The following is a 21443-nucleotide window of genomic DNA, read 5'->3' on the forward strand; positions in this document are numbered from 1 at the left end:
TGTACTTTGAAAAAAATCATGAGACTTATTATACTCGTTATTTTCTATAATATTACCAGAGCAATTTGCTGCTACAGTCTGTTCTGATTGACGGTTAATGTTACTTACTAACCTACATACATATACCTAAGTCATTATTACAAGTAAAATATAAGCCATTTGCTTTTATTCGGGAAAATTTATGATAGCTACAAGTCATTCTAGGCTGTTTTCAGCACTTGAGAATAGGATCAATACGTTGTCGTAAAAGGCTACTAAGGGAAGAAGTACTTTATGAGATTTCTGGTCATATAAAAGTCAATAAAATCCAAACCGTTAAGATATTAAGGTGTCATAAGGAGAAAATGTAATTAATTAATCTGCCGACTGTACTCAGACGCAGGTGTTGAACCGTGTATTATTGCTTTGCATTCAATTTAATCTGGGCTGCTGCGTATCTGGGTAATGGTGGTCAAACGACCATATAAGAAGGGAGAAATGTTATACCTAAGTGGCCGGTACTTTTGGACCATTCCATCATTTTCCCACTTCGTGTAATTTGGTTGACTTTGTAAGCAAAGTGTTATTTTATAACCATATATTTATCGACCCTAGTTCACATTTATTGACAAATATACTCAGCATGGTTATAAATGGGCCCGCCGACTCCCATTCTGCATATGACCAAGTCTACACTCACTCCATTTGTATCGTCTTTAATCAAGAATTATAGTAATAGAATAAGTATTAGGCGCTTTATCGTTATCCTATAATTAAAACAGGGAAGCTACACGGTTCCTTTTCCTTTGGTGACGACTGCTCTTAAGGTCAATAGATATGTGAAAAGATATTATTATATACATACATACATATACATACAATCACGTCTTGATCTCTTACGGGGTAGACAGAGCCAACAGACTGGAAATGACTGAAAGGCCACATTCAGCTGTTTCGCTTAATGATAGAGTTTAGATTCAAATAGTGACAGGTTGCTAGCCCATCGCCTGAAAGAAGAATCCAAAGTTTATAAGCCTATCCCTCAGTCGCCTTTTACGACATCCATGGGAACGAGATGGAGTGGTCCTATTTTTTGTTATTGGCGCCAGGAACGCCACATTATATAAATAAATAAAATCTTTATTTGCAAATACGAGTAGAACACAGTTTACAATAAAAGTAACAAACATTAATAGGTGTTTATTGAGTCTGAGAGCTAAAGCGATCCATACCTACGTGACAGGACATCTCCGAACTATATATAGTAATAGTTATACTTAGTAATAATACATACATACATAAAATCACGAATCTTTCCCGGAGGGGTAGGCAGAGACTACCTCTTTCCACTTGCCACGATCTCTGCATACTTCCTTCGCTTCATCCACATTCATAACTCTCTTAATGCAAGCTCGGTGGTTTCGGGTACTTTTGACCTGACCCTTTACCAGACCTTTTTAGTAATAATAGTTAAGAAAATAGTGATGTACTTTTCACAGTCCGTTCTACATCCGATAGCGGTAATTACCGCTCCTGTTTGTAGTCAATATCTTCAAGTTTGCGTATACAAATATGAATAATGTAATTAGACTACCTACGCTACCTTGGTCTGGTAGTGAATAAAAACAGTGTGTACTAGCTGTTTCTCTTCCCATGCGGTGTAGTCCCACTGTAAAAGTGAATTAAGGGAAATGCTTCTACATTTCGTATTATTTTTAGGCGATGGGCACTAGCCCAGACAGGTTACTAAACCTGTCACTATTTGAATCTCAATTCCATTATTAAACCATATCTACAGCTGAACGTGTCCTTTCAGTATTTTCGAGACAGTTCTGTCAACTCTTAAGGGATAAAGACATGATTACATGACATGTATGCATACGTTTATATTTCTATGAAGAAAACAGCGATGTTCCTTTCTCTCACAGTCCGTTTTACACCCGATAGCCGTGATTACCGCTCCTAACTGTCGTCACGGGTCGCCGGCCGCGATTATGAGGCGCGACCACGCGTTACCGTGCCCTCTAGAGACCGCGCCGTCTTACACCCAGCTTTATTTTATTCATTTGACTATACTCTGTCTTGTTTGTGGTTTTGAAAATATAGAGTTCGAATTTAGAAATTATGAAAAAAATAAATAAAAAAAGAATCTTGGGTTACTCGTAAATGATGCATGAAGTTTTGACTTTTACTGCGCTTTATATAATATTCATTTGACTTCCCATCCGCGGGTGTGTTTGAGGTATTCACGTATTTCATAATGAATAAATTAGAAAAAAATCATACAAAACCTGAGTGATCAAACTGGAATAAACGACATTAACACGTTTTGATTATTTTAGGGAAATTGCAAATAGATGGACCTTTTACATTAAATGACTCGCAAATAAAAAAAAAAAAAACCGCATAACAACTACAGTTTAAAAAAAAAATATACCTATGGTATGCTTGTTCTCAGTAATTACGCTTTAAGTTTCCTGAAATTTAAAGCCTAAGGGTAAGAAGCCCTACCGAAACTATTTATCATCATCATTATGCTAATTTCAACCTTAAAATCGTTTTTGAAGACACAAAGAAAACTTCTTCTCTTCGCGTTCTTCTAGTTGACCCTCAGCCTTAACAAGTCTGGTTCCTCTTTTCGACATATTTCCTCTCCACTCTGCCTCTCATACATACATATGATCACGTCTTTATCCCTTACGGGGTAGACAGAGCCAACAGTCTTGAAAAGACTGATAGGCCACGTTCAGCTGTTTGGCTTAATGATAGAATTGAGATTCAAATAGTGACGGGTTGCTAGCCCATCGCCTAAAAGAAGAATCCCAAGTTTATAAGCCTATCCCTTAGTCGCCTTTTACGACATCCATGGGAACGAGATGGAGTGGTCCTATTCTTTTTTGTATTGATGCCGGGAACCACACGGCATTCTGCCTCTCATTTTTATAACAAAACACTTCCAATAGTCTTTTGTTAAAAATCATAACATCGCTTTCAGTTTTGTATATTCTAACTTCAGTTCCAAATAACACGTTAAATTTTTCATATATCATGTGATTTTTCTTCGGTACCTAAATCAAAATATTTTTTTATACATTAATCTGACAGAATGCATACGAAATGACCACATGACCTTCTCGTAGGGTCAACAGCTCCGATTGGATGCACGTCACGTCACGCGCCATGCACCACTGATGCACTTTTAATTCAGCCAGTCAGGTTGGGCAATACATACATACATACATAAAATCACGCCTCTTTCCCGGAGGGGTAGGCAGAGACTACCTCTTTCCACTTGCCACGATCCCTGCATACTTCCTTTGCTTCATCCACATTCATAACTCTCTTCAAGCAAGCTCGGCGGTTTCGGGTACTTTAGACCTGACCCTTTACCAGGGTTGGGCAATGACGTTTCTTATATGAATTTCGTCGCATTTAATGTATATTTTTGTGAACACATACATATAGTCACGTCCTTATCTCTTGCGGGGCAGACAGAGCCAACAGTCTCGGAAAGACTGAAAGGTCACGTTCAGCTGCTTGGCTTAATGATAGAATTGAGATTCTAATAGTGACAGGTTGCTAGCCCATCGCCTAAAAGAGGAATCCCAAGTTTATAAGCCTATCCCTTAGTCGCCTTTTACGACATCCGTGGGAAAGAGATGGAGTGGTCCTATTCTTTTTTGTAATGGTGCCGGGAACCACTCGGCACGAATTACGAATTTACGAATTTCATGGCATTTAATGTATATTTTTGTGAACACATACACATACATACATATAGTCACGTCCTTATCCCTTGCGGGGCAGTCAGAGCCAGCAGTCTTGGAAAGACTGAAAGGCCACGTCCAGCTGTATATGGCTTTATGATGGAATTGACATTCAAGTAGTGACAGGTTGCTAGCTTAGAGGAATCCCAAGTTTATACGCCTATCCCTATACTAAGTTTACTTTACTGAATTACCTATTTCCTTTATTGTTTGCCGGTTGACTGGAAGATATCCCTTCACGGGATAAGTCCGCGATAGCAAGTGATTTGCCTCTTTTATAACTATGTACTTACTATTTTCTTGTTACTGTGTAAATTTCTATGCAATAAAGATATTACACACAAAAACAAACAAAGTTTATTGAGCTCAATTAAATAGATAAATGTACAATAATAAAGCACGAGTGTAGTCGTCGGAAGGTCGTCCGATTCCGACACGCGCCGTTTCGGCCGCACCCTCGCCTGAACACAGGGTGTTCATAAGTATCTTTTTTTTTTAATATACAAAATATGGAACTACTTTACTTACTTTTAACAAATCTTTTAAGAACAGCTGACTTTTCAAGACTGTTGGCTCTGTCTACCCCACAAGGGATATAGACGTGACCATATGTATCTATGTATGTATTTTCAGAACATTAAAATAAATAAATAAAATTATTTCTTGAGTTTTAATTTAACAATGCAATAAGCTATTGTCCGCGACTTCGTTGGCTTTCAATCCCTACAAGTTTTAACTCGTTATGTTATTCCAATGACTGAAGCTGTATAACTGCAAATTTTCATGAAAATCCGTTTTAGCGTGAGAGAGTAACAAACACACCAACATTCACAAATCCTGACAAACTTTCACATATTTTATAACATTAGTAGGAAGTATAGATTGAATTTTAATATATAAATATACTAGCTGACCCGAGCAACTTCGTTTGCGTGTATCCCGCTACTTCGACAAATACAGTCAACGCACCAACACATATTGGATACTAATTTTCAATTCACAATAACTTCTCTTTCCCTTAACCGCGTTTAAAATATTAAAATGTTAGGGATGTTAGGGATATGTCTAAATAACACACTGTAAACTGCAAAAATAATCTAAATTAAATGCTCGTGATGATGAACTTACTTATTTTGATAAGGATATATGTATTATTGGTTATATCACCAGTTAAACATCACCCAACGAATTAAATGTTTTTTTAATACAGAAAAGTAGTTTTTGTGACTTAAATAAAAAAGCTGGATATATGTCATCGCGGACTTTTTTGTAGAACTAATAAAGACCAATGTTTTTGCTATACATTGTTCTTACTTGTATCCAACGGTATAAGCGGCGCACGCACAAATGCAATCTTCAATTAGATTTTTTTTCTGACTTCTTGGACATAAATCGCTATAACTCAGCTAATATAGTTTCAATGTATTTCAATTATATATAAAAACCTGTCGGAGAAAATACTCTTTCTATTAGTGAAAACCACATCAAAATCCGTTGCGTAGTTTTAAAGTTTTATGCATACGAAGGGACTACAGACAAAATGGGCGACTTTGTTTTATACTATGTAGTGATAATATATAAATAGGAGCATATATAACAAACACCCTGTAAGTTGACATCGGCGCATGTAAGTACATACATACCTCCGATGTGAAATGATCCGCGAACTGCGGACGTACAAATTTGTTATTCGACTCATATTTACGATTCCCTGTTTAATTAGACTGAAAATGTGATTTATTCGCTCCGTTTCATTGGACATTTAAATTAGTACACTAAGTATTCCCAATTCCTTGCATTTAAATAGTCTAATAATTTATTTCAATCATTTTTAATCATTTTTAATCATTTTTATTTTTAAGTACCCGAAACCGCCGAGCTTGTATGAAGAGAGTTATGAATGTGGACGAAGCGAAAGAAGTATGCAGAGATCGTGGCAAGTGGAAAGAGGTAGTCTCTGCCTACCCCTCCGGGAAAGAGGCGTGATTTTATGTATGTATGTATGTATGTATTTTTAATATCCCGGAACTAAGTAACTAGTACTTAAAAAATTAGATCAATCTTAACGTCCAATCACATTTGACATTACGAAACGCCTTAACAGACACAGGACATAATATGTCACAGTATAATCTTCACCCGGCCCATCTGACAACTATAATGTGAATGAACTAAAGTCTACTTTTACAAACAAGTTTTTGTCGTACGCAATCCGTTCGAATCACAACACTATTTATCATAGAAATATCGAGTGATCGACTGGTATACAATTATAATTTTACAAACTTTTGTTACCGTCTTAAAATTTATAAAATCTAATCTATAACTCTTATGTATATGATTATAAGAATGAGAATGCGTCTACGTGTAGTTTGGCTATCGGAAAATATAATTTTGCCAATAAAGAGTACCGGTGCGACTCATTCATAGAGGTCTGCAGTGCTAAAAGTGACGTGTTTCAAATTATAAATAGTTGAAATATTGACCTTTAAGTTATATAACAGTCAACGTTATAGCAAGCTTTACAAAATAGTCATTCAATAGTATTTAATCAAAATAATTGTCAAAATATTTCCCAAATACAAAATCACTACACCATTATCAAATCCTGATCTGATGATGATTTTATTTTTATTCAAGTTTTGTTTCGCGTCTTATATCAATCTTTATAAACTTTTTTGAAAAGAAGAATCCTTTTCATAAAATAACGCATCTTTTGAACTAAATCTATAATAAGGCGTATTTTGCGTCCTAAACAAGAAGAAAAGCGAATAGGAACTAATACTAACTAGGCTGTTTCTACCCGGTCTCTCTTTATGGAAGCTAGGTTTTCCTTTGTAAGAAACGTATCTAGGAATAGGTATTCCTTAATTAGATATACATAGTTATAATAAATTAAGGACGTCCTGGTAAGGGGTCAGGTCAAAAGTACCCGAAACCACCGAGCTTGCATGAAGACAGTTATGAATGTGGATGAAGCGAAGGAAGTATGCAGAGATCGTTGCAAGTGGAAAGAGGTAGTCTCTGCCCACCCCTCCGGGAAAGTGGCGTGATTTTTATGTATGTATGTATGAAAAGTTATAACAAAGACCGCAGATGTACTGTATAGGTATTAGCACATTCACCTAGTGCAACTTTAACCATGATCCAGTAAGAGTTATGTTCCACTGCTCCCGTAGCATGACATGCGCGACGCAGTTTTTATCGCGCGAAAAACTATCGCTGTCTCGATTAACGTCTTAATAAAAAGAGCAACAGCGAGTTTATTGCGTGATAAAAACGGCGAAGCGCGTGCCATGTGACATCTTACACATACATAACTACAATCACGTTTGTATCCCTTGCGGGGTATACTAAGCCGACATCTTATTAAGACTGATAGGCCACGTTCAGCTGTTTGGCTTAATGATAGAATAGAGATTGCAAGCCCATCGCCTAAAAGATGAATCCCAAGTTCATAAGCCTATCCCTTAGTCGTCTTTTACGACATCCATGGGAAAGAGATGGGGTGGTCCAATTCTTTTTTTATTTCTGCCGGGAACCACACGGCATTATATTGTTACATCTATGTTGTTTTAAATAAATATACCTACTGTAAATTAGAAACGTGTACCATTTATAAAGTCTTTCCCAACTCCGAGTTAGAGAGTTTACAAAATAAATTCGCACACATACACATATAGACTACCACATGCATCTATATTAAATACATAGTAAATCACATAAAGGTTTTATGTGGCTTCACTCAATTTTATTGCGTGGTGTTTGTAGCGTCAGCAGAGACGTTTTGACATAAAATAAAAAATAAAATAAAAAAAACTAAGCAATAAAATGTTTGTGGTCAGAAAATGGCACTTTCTTGTAAAAATACGCTGTTATTGAAAAAAGATTTTGTGAAGTTAAAATAAAAAAAAAATCTCACTGGTAATGTTTCAAAATGACATTTAAACTTATTTTTGTCTTATAGGGTTGATAGAGACTGACTTAGTATATTTAAAGCCTAATTTCTAAGAATGCGTCAATATGCGAATTTAGAAATAATATATCGAAAATAGACATAACTTTTTTGGAAATAAACAGTTCTTGAAAATAGAATTCATTTGATCGTCCAAAGAGAGTCGATTTAAAAAAATATTCAATCGAATTTGTAATATTATTTTGAATATAAAATTAAGAGTGTCTTATGCTAATATGTCATTTTCATTTCAACAGAATAATATGAGGAAGACAATGCTTACTTAAAAAGCGGAAGTGTCCCTTGGTGAAAGTCATCATTCAATTTTTATTTCCTTATTGTTTACTTAAACAAATAAATTAATGTTTATCGTAGAAGCTGACAATAGGAATAAGCTAAAATAAAGGGTTTTTTTCTGAAGAGACATTTATTGATTGTATTAACTTTTTTGTCATATACAATATATTTTTTGGTCAATGTAGGTGTTATTCAAATTAGATTTTTTTATAAGACTTTAAAATAGGCTTATTTATAAAAATGCATTAGGCTGCAGCTGGGCTGAGAATCAGCGATAATATCATAAATTCCATTTTCATACGATCCTTTCTTAGCAACATCGTAAATAATACAGAGACGAATATTTTTTCAAAGTATATCTCGTCTTACAGATGCCATAAGATGCGACTAAAGTAGAAAAGCACTCATACTCAACTAAGTATGTAATATATGTATGATCTTTCATTTTGGATTTTTTGGCAGATAGTCTATATAACTATGACTATCTGCCAAAAAATCCAAAATGAAAGATTAACGAAAACACAAAACCGAATAGACTGGTCAAAGAGGAATCAAACCTTTCTGAATGCACACCTAAAGCATAACATATGAGAAAAAAATATAACTGGCCAGGAAGGCATTTAAATTTAGACTTAATTTTTATATTTTTCTTTTCTGACGCTACATTGCCAGTCGCTTGTGGTTAAGCGCACCTTAACGATTTTTCCAATACTGCCTTCAAGCTACAGCCTCTTGAGTACACGCAATCACATAAGTAATAATAGCTTTTATATGCCTTAATTTTTTTTTCAACTTGCAGTTTTTTTAGTACAGTGTGCAGGTGTTAGTTGCCTCATTTTATGCCAGGATTATTTGGCCAGAGCGAGACATTTTTTTATTTGTAATTATTTTAGCGAAGTCAGTTCTATTAACTGAGTCAAGGAGGTCAGACAGGATTAGCTTCATGTTATTTCACTTCACAATTTTGTAATAAATTAAAGTGTTTGCGAGGTCTATAATAATAGATTAAGCTATACTTTGTTATATTTATCTTTTTTTCTTAATTTTATCAAAACAAATATATTTTTCCCCCTATTTTATTTATTTATTTAAACTTCATTGCACAAAAAACAAATGTAAAGCACAATTGGCGGACTTAATGTTAGGAGCATTATCTAGACTAGTCAACCATTTCTCCTGATATTTTTTTTTAATGTTGACGTTTTGTTTTTGCCTGTACATGCGCATGCGTCGCTGAAACAAGTTCGCAATGAAACCAGAGTGCGCTCGGTACGCGTTCAATTTGCAACGCGACCCTTATTATTTATTATATAAATACATACATTTAATCACGTCTATGTCCCTTGCGGGGTAGACAGAGCAACAGTCTTAAAAAGTCTGATTGGTCACGTTCAGCTGTTTGGCTTAATAATAGAATTGAGATTCAAATAGTGATAGGTTGCTAGCCTGTCGCCTAAAAAAAGAATCCCAAGTTTATAAGCCTATATTTTAGTCGCCTTTTACGACACCCATGGGAAAGAGATGGTGGTGATGGTGGTTCTATTCTTTTTTCTAATGGTGCCGTGAACCACACGGCACTTTTATTTTTATTTATTATATTTGTATTACTAACTATTGTTATAATATTTGTCTTACCGCATATACCTTTAAACGAATTATTGAATAACATAAGAACACCAATAGTTATTACCTCAGGCTCCTCTGAAGTGAAGGTGAGGACGCAAACAGAACAAGCAATCGACATTAATAAAACGCTTGCATAAATGTACTGACAGAAGAAAAATCTACCTAATTACAATAAAAAACCTACATACACATAATTATTCTCTCTTGCGATAGACAGAGCCTGGTAAAGACAAAAATCAAAAACTGAAATGCCAAATTAAGTCGTATGGCATAATGATAGAATTGAGATTTAAATAGTTACAGGTTGCTAGCCAATTGCTCAAAAGAAGAATTCCAAGATTATGAACCACTCCCTTAGTCGCCTTTTACGAAATCTATGGTTAAAAGAGGGAGTGGTAAGGACCACTCTCGGCTCTTTAGAATATGTTGCAAAGAGCCGGGAAACCACACGGCTTAAAAAACCTCTATCTTAACTCCAAAACAAGGATCACTTAGACCATCTGAACATGACTTTCAATTTATAAGGTCCCCTGCTGAACATCATACGATGGGCCTGTATAATACCACTTCAATGATGACTGGCCGATTTGACGATTTAATATCTTTTGTAGGACGTCGTTTTTTAATTGATTTAATGTTATACACAGACAAAAAATAACCGTCTAAATGTGAGCGATAGAAATAAGCTTTTTGGGAGTTTATGCGAGAAATTGCAAGAACTAAGCGGGTAGCAAATAAATAAGAAATGTCTTATTTTTACCATGTTTACTATAATAGAAAAACATGTTGGGTACTCTCAGTTAACCCTCAAAAGCAATGTGGGTATTCTAGTTCTAATTAGAGGACCATGGTTGTTGATAAAGTTTGTACTGTCGTACAATAATATTTGTTGAAATTTACAACAACTTGATTTGTGCACACACCCGCTCTAGTCTGGCATACGCCGTAAAGTGACAGAACGTGCTGCCGCTCCACTTGCTTACGTCACACCACAACGATTGTCATTTATTGATGCAATACATTACATCTACCTTTTACAAAAATTGAAATAAACAAAACAACATTTTCTAATAACAATGAAATCATGAATTATTTAAGTGACATTCAACCAGAGTTTACAAATCTTAATTATTATCGACTGAGATGTTTTCGCTGTCGGAATCATTTTTATGTTCTTCATTTCCGTCATTACATACTTCCCATTTTCCTTCAACTCTTTTTAAATGTACCACATTTCTACGCAATCGCTGTCCCGTTTCTTCATTTTCTATTTCCATGTCGTTTCCTTTCTGTTTTGTTACTGTATAAGGTACATTGTTAAATGTTGTAGACAATTTATTTTCTTTTATTAAATTCTTTGTATAAACCTTTTCCCCGATTTGAATGTCTGTTTCCTTAGCTTGTCTCTTCTTGTCAGCATATTCTTTACCTTTTGATTTCATTTCTGTATCTCTATCTCTGGTTTCTTGGTCGCAATCTGCGAACTCAACATCTAAGAGGGAAGGCAGCTTGTCACGAAATTGTCGTCTAAAAAACAGTTCTGCGGGAGTCCTACCTGTAGTAGAATGGGGTGTACTATTATACATTGTTAAATACTTGAGTAAATCGTCTTGCCAGTTAGATTTCTGGCTTTGGCTAATGCGCAATCTTTTTAATATATCCCGATTCTGCCTCTCAACCTCGCCGTTTTGTTGAGGCCAATAAGGGATACTATGAAATAATCTTATACCATATTCCTCACAAAAAGATTTAAAGTCTGCGCTTATAAACTGGGGACCGTTATCAGCAGTAATGCTTACTGGTGTACCTAATCGAGAAAATATTTCTTTGAGTATTTTTATCGTTTGAGCTGAGTCTGTTATTTTAGTGATCTTTACCTCCTTGTATCGACTGTAATAATCGATAATCACGAGGATATAGTGACCACTTGGTAACGGGCCCAGATAGTCTATTGCTACATCTACCCATGGCTGGGAGGGAAGTTTACGTCTATGCATGGGATTAGGAGGATTTGGAGCCGAGACCAAAGTGCAACCCTTACACGATCTTACATAATGTTCCGCGTCTTTGTCTACCTTCGGCCACCAAACTTTAGATCGCAATCGAGTTTTCATCGCAACAATACCTGGATGACCTTCATGAGCCGATGCCAGCACTTTTAATCTCAAGCTCGTTGGTATTACAATCTTATTTTGCCGCAAAAGTATATTATCTTGGAAACACAGTTCATGTTCGAAAATTTTGTAATTGGTCACACTTTGATCCCAATTACTGTTGAAAACACCCTTTTTAACTAACTGTAACTCTGTATCTGCTTCAGATGCCAGTGATAATTCGGTTAAAGTGATTGCTGTGGGACAAGATTGATCTATAACCAAATTCAGATAGTTATCGTCATCAAATGGTTGTGGTGCTGAGTTTTGCATACACATTCGTGAAAGTGGGTCGGCAATATTATTTTTACCAGGAATATATACGATTTTAAATTTATACGATTGTAAACGCAAAACCCAGCGTTCGATTCGTGCGCATGGTTTAGAATTTGGTCCAAATATTACCTCTAATGGTTTATGGTCGGTTATTAGTTCAAATTGGTCTTTACCAAATAAATACATATTAAAGTGCTCAACAGACCATACTAAAGCTAAAGCTTCTTTTTCTGTTTGGCAATATCGTTTTTCTCGATCACTCAAACTTTTATTACCATATGCAATAATACGTGGTCCCTGAACACCATGTTGAACTAGAACGGCGCCTAAACCTACTGGACTAGCATCAGCAAATACTTGTGTTCTATCTTGTGGATTGTAGTACCCTAAAGTGTGAATATTGTTAAGTGCCTTTTTCAGCATCGCAAATGCTTTAGACTGCTTGCTCTGCCAATGAGATGAGATGTTAGCACCTTTAGACAATTTTAATCGCAAGAGCTCTCGCAGTGGATCAGTCAACGTAGCCAAATGGGGAATCCATTTTCCTACATAATTTACGAGACCCAAGAAGCTCTGGACTTCCTCTATTACCTTAGGTTCTCTAAATGACTGAATCAAACTGACATATTTGTCCAGAGGTTTCACCCCATTACACGATAATTGATGTCCAAGGAACTGTATCTGTCTAACACTGAAAGTACATTTTCCTTCATTTAGAATGACGTTATTATCCTTCAAAACCTGTAAAAGTTTTTTTAGTCTCTCTCCATGTTCGGAGTCGCTTCCAAAAACAACGATATCATCAATAAAATTGACGACGCCTTCACAAGGCAAAAGTATTTTCTCAAGCGTTTTCTGGAAAATTTCAGGAGCGCACGATATGCCAAACATGAGGCGCTTATATCTAAACAATCCTCTGTTGCAAATAAATGTTGTTATATATCTGCAGTCCTCGCTAAGTTCAATTTGATGGAATGCATTTTTAATATCTAATTTAGAAAACATCTTCGCATTTCTGAACTTAGGGAGAAGCTGTTCCATAGTTGGTAAGGGATGCTTTTCTCTAATAATTGCTTTGTTGGCTTGCCTCATGTCCAGGCACACGCGAGCATCTCCATTCTCCTTGAGAACTGGGACCAAAGGGCTTACCCAGTCTGATGGACCGTTAACAGGTTCAATGATATCAGCATCTAACAGTTCTTGAATTTTATCATTTATTTTGGACTCAAGGGGAACGGGGATTCTACGACAAGGTTGAGAAACTGGTTTAATTGTCTCATCGATAGGGATAGTGATTTTTACGTCTTTGAATTTCGGAAATTTTGTATTGACCATATTAATTCCTAAACCTACCCTCAATACTCCTAGTTTGATAGCGGTGTCTTTCCCGAGCAAGTTTTTTGTGCCACCTTTCACCACATAAAAAGTTTCTTCATCTAATTTACATCCGTTTGAAATGACGATAGAAGAATCAAATGCTCCCAAAACAGTGAGGGGATTTTGGCTTCCGTAAGCCACAAAGTTTTTCTGTGGAGATTTGACCTGATTTTTCACTATAATGTTCAAGGATTTAAGATTTTCCCAAGTAGCATCATTAATTATGTTACACTTGCTGCCGGAATCAATAAGCATATCAATGTTCACCCCTCCTAATGTGCATACGATGGTGTCATCACCATCAATCTGAAAAATGTAATGTACATCTTCTGCAGGTTTAGTCGTTTTAATTTTTTTAGTTGATGATTCAGCGACAGTTGTTGTTCCGGAAGTAATGTCGTTAAATTTACGCTTCTTTTTACTGGTTTTGCAATAACGACGAAAATGACCGACATAACCACATTTCAGACATTTCTTTAAGAGTGCTGGACAAGACTTTTCATTGCTTGGGTGGTTCCCACCACAACGACAGCAAGGATCAGGAGTTTCTTTTTTTGAAAAAGATTTGTTCACATGATTGACTGCAAGTTGAACTTTACTTGCATCAAAACCTTTTAATTGCCGCTGAACTGCTTCCAAAGCATTAGCTTCCGAAATAATTTTGTCCAATGTTACATCATCCCCTAAAGTCAAGATCTTCTTTCGTAATTCTACCGATTCACACTTTTCAGTGATTTGATCTATCAAATGTTCCTCTACAACTTGAAATTTACATTTAGCGCTTTGATTCCGAAGACGAACGAGAAACTTCTCAAATTTTTCTTCCGCTTCTTGTTTAATAAGTCTAAACAAATGGCGTTCATAAACACGGCTTTGCTTTGGAGAAAAGTATTCGTCTAACTTTGCTAACGCAATAGTGTAAATATCCCCACTATTATCTTCTGGGGCTTTATCTACATGGGCACCTGGTATATTATAGTATATCTCCTGTAGAGAAAGCCCACCCATGTGTAGGAGTATTGCTCTTTTTGTTTCCGGCGATTTTATATTTGTTGCCGTTAGATATAGTTCGAGCGCTCTTTTCCACTTTTCCCATCGTAGACCAACGGACGAAGGATCTCCATCGCAGTCTAATGACTCTAATGGCGGTAATTGCGACATATTGAGGGATATCTGGAAAATAAATATTTCCATTGTAGGTACCATTCGACTGGGGTCGAATTACCTCTTATGCTGCGATTGCTACATTTTGTGGTAATGGTACCGTTCAGTTTTACTGAACTACCAGTTAAAACAATCGCTATTGTAGGTACCGTTTAGCTTTTTGCCAAACTACCTCTAATCAACACGAATTTATAGGTACCATTTGATATCGAAGTATCAAATTACCTCTGGTTTATATAACCTCTTTACCTCTAACAGGAAAACATTAGGATTATATTTTTTTTATATTAGAACTATTTATTTATTATTGTCAATCACAGGATTACATATTATTAGTATTAAATTTACACCCAATTATTTACCCGCAATAGTAAGAAATAATACAACTAAACAGTGGTATCTATGCACGTGCATTAAACAAAACAATTAAATAAGTTTCATTATTTTATTAAGATGTTACCTTACCTTACTTCTTTTTGTTTACCGATTTAAACTTAGATTATGTTTACATATTTATACCTTCTTTTACATTTTCACGTCAGAGACTTATTTGTCAATGGTTTCAAATGACATAAAAAAACACAATTTTCGTTGCCTAGCAACCATCTTTGCAAAAATAAAGTAAAACAAAAATATATGAAACGGGAAAATAACAAATACATAATAATTTATTATTTTTAGATAAACATTGCACCAATGAAAAACAACAAAAATATTATGTGTAGGTGTTTAATACTTTTGTAATTCTTCACACCTTTGTAATGTTTCACTGTTAGGGCAAAAGGTTTCAAATGTGTAGGTGATTTTTCCGTTGTTGATTTAAGTATTTTTTTATAGGTACTAAAAAAATAATTTAGGTACTTGCCTTTAGGCTCTTTACCTCTTGCAGGGTCGCCAAATGTACTGTCGTACAATAATATTTGTTGAAATTTACAACAACTTGATTTGTGCACACACCCGCTCTAGTCTGGCATACGCCGTAAAGTGACAGAACGTGCTGCCGCTCCACTTGCTTACGTCACACCACAACGATTGTCATTTATTGATGCAATACATTACAAAGTTCAAGCGTAATTAAAAAAAATTATGATTATTTTAATTTTTTATAAAAAACTTTACTGAGCTTTATTGTTACAGATAAGTTTTGTGCTGAAAGCATTCTTGTTTTAGGTTTTTATGCTAACTCGTCGATTTATGGCACAGTCAAAAGCATATGAAATTGCCCAAATTCACTGCAAATTATTAATAATTAAAATTAATATTAAAACGACACAGAGTTTTTTCTTCAAATTCTACTTGACATGCGGTTAACTGTACCGTGGCCGGATTGAGATTCAAAGAACTGTAGGAAGTATAGTCGCAAAGTTAATATTCACTACAGAAGACAGAAGGAGAAAACAGGAGAGAAATAATCAAATTTAAAGTACTATTTTATGGAAATAAAATGAAAATATTTGACAATAAAAATAATATCTGACATTTTTTCCTAAGTAACAAACCATGGCAACCGTTGCTATGGTACATAAAGAAGGTTGCCTACAGAACTAATATTCAAATTATGCCTCAAATTTACAAGTACATTCCACATACACTACAAACAAATGATCGAATACAACAGTTAATAAAACCACGTGTTTATCTCAGGCTCCCGTGATTCGGCTCTGATGGATCAGTGCGCGGGAGGCCTGCGCTAAGTGATGTGGCGGCTATCGATATATCACATCGATAAATTGCTATCTCGGTGTAATACTTGTAGCTGTAAAATCAATTTTGTCAGACACGTACTCTGGATGAAGTATCGATGGAAATATTGTTACTTATGTTTAAGTATTCAGAATTTTAGGACCCTTTAAAGTCCTTGATTGGCATGCAATGTAATCAAGAGAATTGTTCAGAGGAGTTTACAAACAATAAAAATAAATGTAACAATTGCTTCTCACTGTGCTTGTTTCTAGTCAATGGTGTCATGTTCTGTATTATGATCGGAAAACTAATTCCTACCTAAAATTAACTCATCCCTAAAAATACCAATTAGCAGTCCCCGGATCTTGTAGCGTACCGGCCGAGAGTGCAAGTAGTAAGAGTGAATTCGCAAGGATAAGTGATAGCGTGATTGAACGGTATATTCCACGTAGCCTTCTATTCGGGACTCTTAAAAAGTATCGATAAACTAATCAATTGCGGCTCTAGAAATCGAGAAAGTACACAGCGCGTCGCAATTAGGCGATATCGGGCATCGCGGTGCGGCGCGCTAACTCGACGTTTACAACATTTGTCAAACTACTCGAACAAAAACTATGGAGCTGACTTTATACAAGATCTATATTTCAAACACGACAGTCTTTGCGTGCTATTCTCCTTCCCTATAATTTGACATACGAGTTCATACGACGCTTTTATCCCTAGCAGAGTAGAGAGCTAACAATAATAAGATTGAAAGCCACATTTAGCTAGATGTCTTGATTATAAAATTGAGATTTAGATAGTGGCAGGTGGCTAGTCCATCACTAAAGTACGTCACTAGTATAAATTACGAAAGAGGTCACCATAATTTTTTCATAAGGGTTGGGTTAAAATAAATTATCAGGACAAACTGCTTTAACATTATTTATCTACGTTCACTTATATGGCTCTGGTTGTACAGAAGACAGTTTTTTGCGATAGCCTTTGGACCTCATACTCCTCACCAAAGGACTAATGTCAGAAAGACAACGATAACCATAAAAACAGTTTTCATCTTAAAGTAGATGAAAAAGTGATGGCAAGAATTCTAAACATAAAAATGTATGCAATGCAAATATAACTGAAACTATTTTTAAAACATGATGTCCTACAAGACGGATCTTTGGTACCAAAGACGACGTAGTTATCACGTCACGGTCGCAACGAGGAAAACTCTTCCTTGCATTAACGTTTTTCTAAACGACGCCATTCATAATTGTGCCAATTAAACGTCTTTGCATACAGACCTTGAGAATGTACTCTGCATTTCCGTGCAATTAGCTCTTGATTCGAATCCAGTACTAGCACTGAATTGATAATAGTATTAACGTATAGAACGGGCACTTACAACCCAACAATCCCAACAGATCCAGAGATTCGTAGAGTTTTTAAAAGTATCAATTGTAAGTACTGGTGAATGTGACGTTGAGTTTCGAGTTCGTTTTCCAATCGTTGTGACTCCATAAGACGTTTTGCATCTTACATGATTCTAAAATTTATTTGACAACTTTACAATAGCGCTTTCAAGTAAAGTTTTTTTTTATCTTATTTCGTAAATGATTTTTAGAATTGATGGTAGGTATCTATCTCGCAAAATCATGATGAGATTTAAGCTGTTCATTTGAAATGGTAAAGTGCGATACTAAATTACTCTAATTTTACGTCTCAGCTTACTATTGAACATTATATTACTCATATCAAATCTATAGGAAATCACAAAGCACCATAGGTATATTTAATTTTAATTTAAAATATGTAACTGTTGTTAAATTATATTCTACTCCTACGACCAAAATCTTACAACTATTGTACATCACTATTAGAAAGGATTCTTACTTTATTCTCAAGTACGAATTTATAATCAAGTACGTTCTTTTCACATTGTAATTATAATCACAAAATAATTCGATAAGATCAGTAAACTCATTAATCTGACTACTTGCACTAGTCGGTTTTTCCCTAGGGAGAAAACGGAGCTCATATCAAAACCCTCTCCATAGCACAGAAAGCCATTACCAAGAAGTGTTATCTATACGCCTCGGTCCATCTTTCATTTTTGGACCGCACGGGACGAAGCCGCGAGTCGATAAGAGCGGATTAACTATGACTATTTATCATTTACTCGACTTTTTTGTTCACTACCGTTCTAGGATGGATGATTTGACCTCCTTGGAACTCGCTGGCTGTATGCCGTTGACAGGCTCGTTTCGAAATTAAGAATGTAAGTGTCGAAACTTGTTCGTAATTTGAAAATTAGTGGGCGACAGTTAGTTTTTTTTTTAACATTTAGTCTGCCAAATGCTCACAGGTTTTTTATTGTCTGTGGTCTTTAGCCAGTGCCAATTTAGTAATTTTTAAAATTCTAGTACTAACATTGGAATCCTAGTAAGATTGTTTTATTCAAATAGAAGCAAAAGAGGTTTACATAATCTCAAATGCCAACATTACAATCTCAATCAAGCAGTTCAAAACCTACTTACAAGACAAAACAATACAATTTAATACTCGTCACGTTAAACAAACAATGCTGGTTCATTGTTACACCTTCTCTTTCGATCAATGGCAGATAGAATCTCGTGAAAACAGCTGATCGGAACAATGACGAAAAACGTACCTATTTAAAAAAGTTAGATGTGAATGAACTTGCCTTGAGGAGCTCCTGATGTGCGCAAATGTAAGAATAAAGAACAATGCCCTATTGTTGATGACGTCATAGGTCGGAATATAGGTCACCGGAGGTCCGAAACCGCTCAGCTGATCGTGGGACCGGGGTCTTTGAATGGAGCAAGCTCCAGAGTTGAGTCCGTACATTTTTTGTTCAAATCCTAATTGCCGTTAGGAGTTATCGTGATCTGGGGCCTTTTCATATCTTTGTTAGATGGAATGTTGGTTGTAAGGATAAAATAATCATATAAATAAATATATATGATTATTTTATAAGTGGATCATTTAAGTTTTATAGAGTTGAAAATCACGAAAGATTTGGGTTCACGTTTGTAGCTATATCACAGAAAAGAAATAGTTACTGGTTGGTGATGTCGTAAAAGGAGACTGGGGGAAAGGGAAATAAACTTTGGATTCTATCGTTTAAGCTATGGGCTAGCAACCTATTACTATTTGAATCTCAATTCCACTATAAAGCCATTCAGCTGAACGTGGCCTCTTAGTCTTTCCAAGACTGTTCTGTCTACCCCGTAAGGAGTAAAGATGCGACTGTATGTGTGTACGTAAAGTATAATGATCGTAGCTCTCAACTCGCGATTTCTTCGAAAGTTCGCCGCTCCCAGACAATGGCACATTGTTGTTTCACAATTATGTCAGTATCCACGTGGTTAGTTTTGTTTACCAATTGTTTTGTTTACCAATTGTTTTGTTTACCAATTGTTTCACGCTTATCTCGCATCTAGGGGCGTCCTTGGGATGTTTCAATCGGATGACAGTTTTGGAACTACTTTGATATTATGAATCACTGGTAGGCCCTCCATGTATTACATAAATACATACAAGCATTACATTACATATCGTCACGTCTATATCCTTGCGGGGTAGTCAGAGACAGCAGTCATCAAAAGATTGTATGGCTTAATGATAGAATTGATATTCAAATAGTGACAGTTGGCTAGTACATCGCCTAAAAGAGAAATTGCATTGCAAGTATATAAGCCTATCCCTTCGACGAATTTTACAACATCCATGGGAAAGAGATGGAGAGGTCCTTTTCTTTTTTCTATTGGCAAAATTATCAAATAAATACAATCACATTCTTATCCCTTTCGGGTAATCAGAGTCATCAGTCTTGAAAAAACTTGGACCACGTTCAGCTGTTTGGCTTAGTGATGGAATTAAGATTCAATTATTGACAGGTTGCTTACCAGTTGCCCGAAAGGAAAATCCAAAGTTAATTATCCCTTGATTGATTTTTACAATCTACATGGTTAGAGAAGGCAGCTGGCGCGAACTACATTCTCCATATCATACCAGGATGGAATATATATATAAATGTGCTCTCATTCCCTTAGTCGCCTTTTACGACACCCATGTGGAAGAAGACGAAGTGGTCCTATTATAAAGTACCGGAAACCACACGGCACTCACTACAAAGAAATTATGTATTAAAATGTTGGTGCGTTGGTCGTTTTAGGAGTAATTCCAACTTTTATTACTTGTATAAATGCGAAAGTAAGTTTATTTGTTTGTTCTCTCTGCACGCGTTATGTAATGATGTAATGATGCGCTGAAAGGCACAGGTTCAAATCCCACCACGGCCATGTACCAATGACTAATTTTAAAGTTATGTACATTAGTTTGAATACTAACCAATGCTCTTACGGTGAGAGAAAAACATCGTGAGGTAACCTGCACATTTGGGCAAGTGAATGTGTATCCATGGATCCAGTACGGGTTAGGTTCTCCTGCAAAGGCTGCAGAGGTCAGATGGGAGTTTATTTGTGTAAAACCTGACTCACCCAATCTAGGATCCATGATCAAAGGGATACCTCGGGCTCCTCTCCAGGAGAGGTGAGAATGAAACCGGGACTAAAGCCAGGAGGAAGAATAAAGTTTTTAAGGTATCGATGGGTATTTTTTGTTAGGATTGCACGCAAAAACTTTTGGACGGATTTTGATGGAATTAATTCGGGTAAAATATAACTTATAGATTGCTTTTCATCCCAAAATCCTTACGGAGGCGAAGACCTGGGTCGCAGATTGTAAACCTTCATATAAGATTTAATTGATTTTAAACATTCGCATTATACTATTTACAAATAATATCTGTATTAATATAAGTATAAAATCAAGAAGTAAGGACAGATTAAAACTAAATGACGCAGAACGTTAGCCGTCTAGGCAGCCTTGCTAGCGTATGTCCCTCATTACCATAATTCAAAATAGTTTATTTTATTGTTTTCGTTTTAACGTCCGTATGCTGTCGAACTCGGCATAAACATGCTTTAAAAATGGCGACGTGACAGCTCACGATGCGACCCACGTGTTTTTGGCGTAAAAATAATGAAATATAGCTCATAAGTTTATTTGATTTAGACATTAATTTACTTACAGTAACTAATAATTAGTGTTCCTAATTCTTTTTTTAGCCTGGCTTTAGTCCAGTTTCATCCTCACTTC

At 35.8% G+C, this 21443-nt stretch overlaps 2 protein-coding genes across 2 annotated transcripts in view; both read right to left on the reverse strand.

Moving 5' to 3' along the window:
- LOC106135985 (putative transcription factor SOX-15) overlaps positions 1–21443 on the reverse strand; it is a 112423-nt gene that overhangs the window by 34836 nt on the left and 56144 nt on the right. The window lies entirely within an intron of this gene.
- LOC132903299 (uncharacterized) lies at positions 10510–15627 on the reverse strand. Its single transcript, XM_060951258.1, has 3 exons — positions 15460–15627; positions 13403–14603; positions 10510–11175 (listed from the first exon to the last, which is right to left on the reverse strand). The coding sequence occupies exons 2-3, from the start codon at positions 14589–14591 to the stop codon at positions 11117–11119; spliced, it is 1248 nt and encodes a 415-aa protein (XP_060807241.1). The 5' UTR covers positions 14592–14603; positions 15460–15627; the 3' UTR covers positions 10510–11116.

Source organism: Amyelois transitella, chromosome 24, assembly GCF_032362555.1.
Source record: "Amyelois transitella isolate CPQ chromosome 24, ilAmyTran1.1, whole genome shotgun sequence".
Classification (NCBI taxonomy): Eukaryota; Metazoa; Arthropoda; class Insecta; order Lepidoptera; family Pyralidae; genus Amyelois; species Amyelois transitella.

Bases quoted from the DNA above. Each gene is read 5' to 3' on its own strand.
- LOC132903299 (XM_060951258.1), bottom strand. From the start codon at position 14,591: ATGTCGCAATTACCGCCATTAGAGTCATTAGACTGCGATGGAGATCCT. The intron at 11,176-13,402 runs GTTTAGGAATTA...TACTACAGGTAG, and splicing joins ACTAGGAGTATTGAGGGTAG to GACTCCCGCAGAACTGTTTT.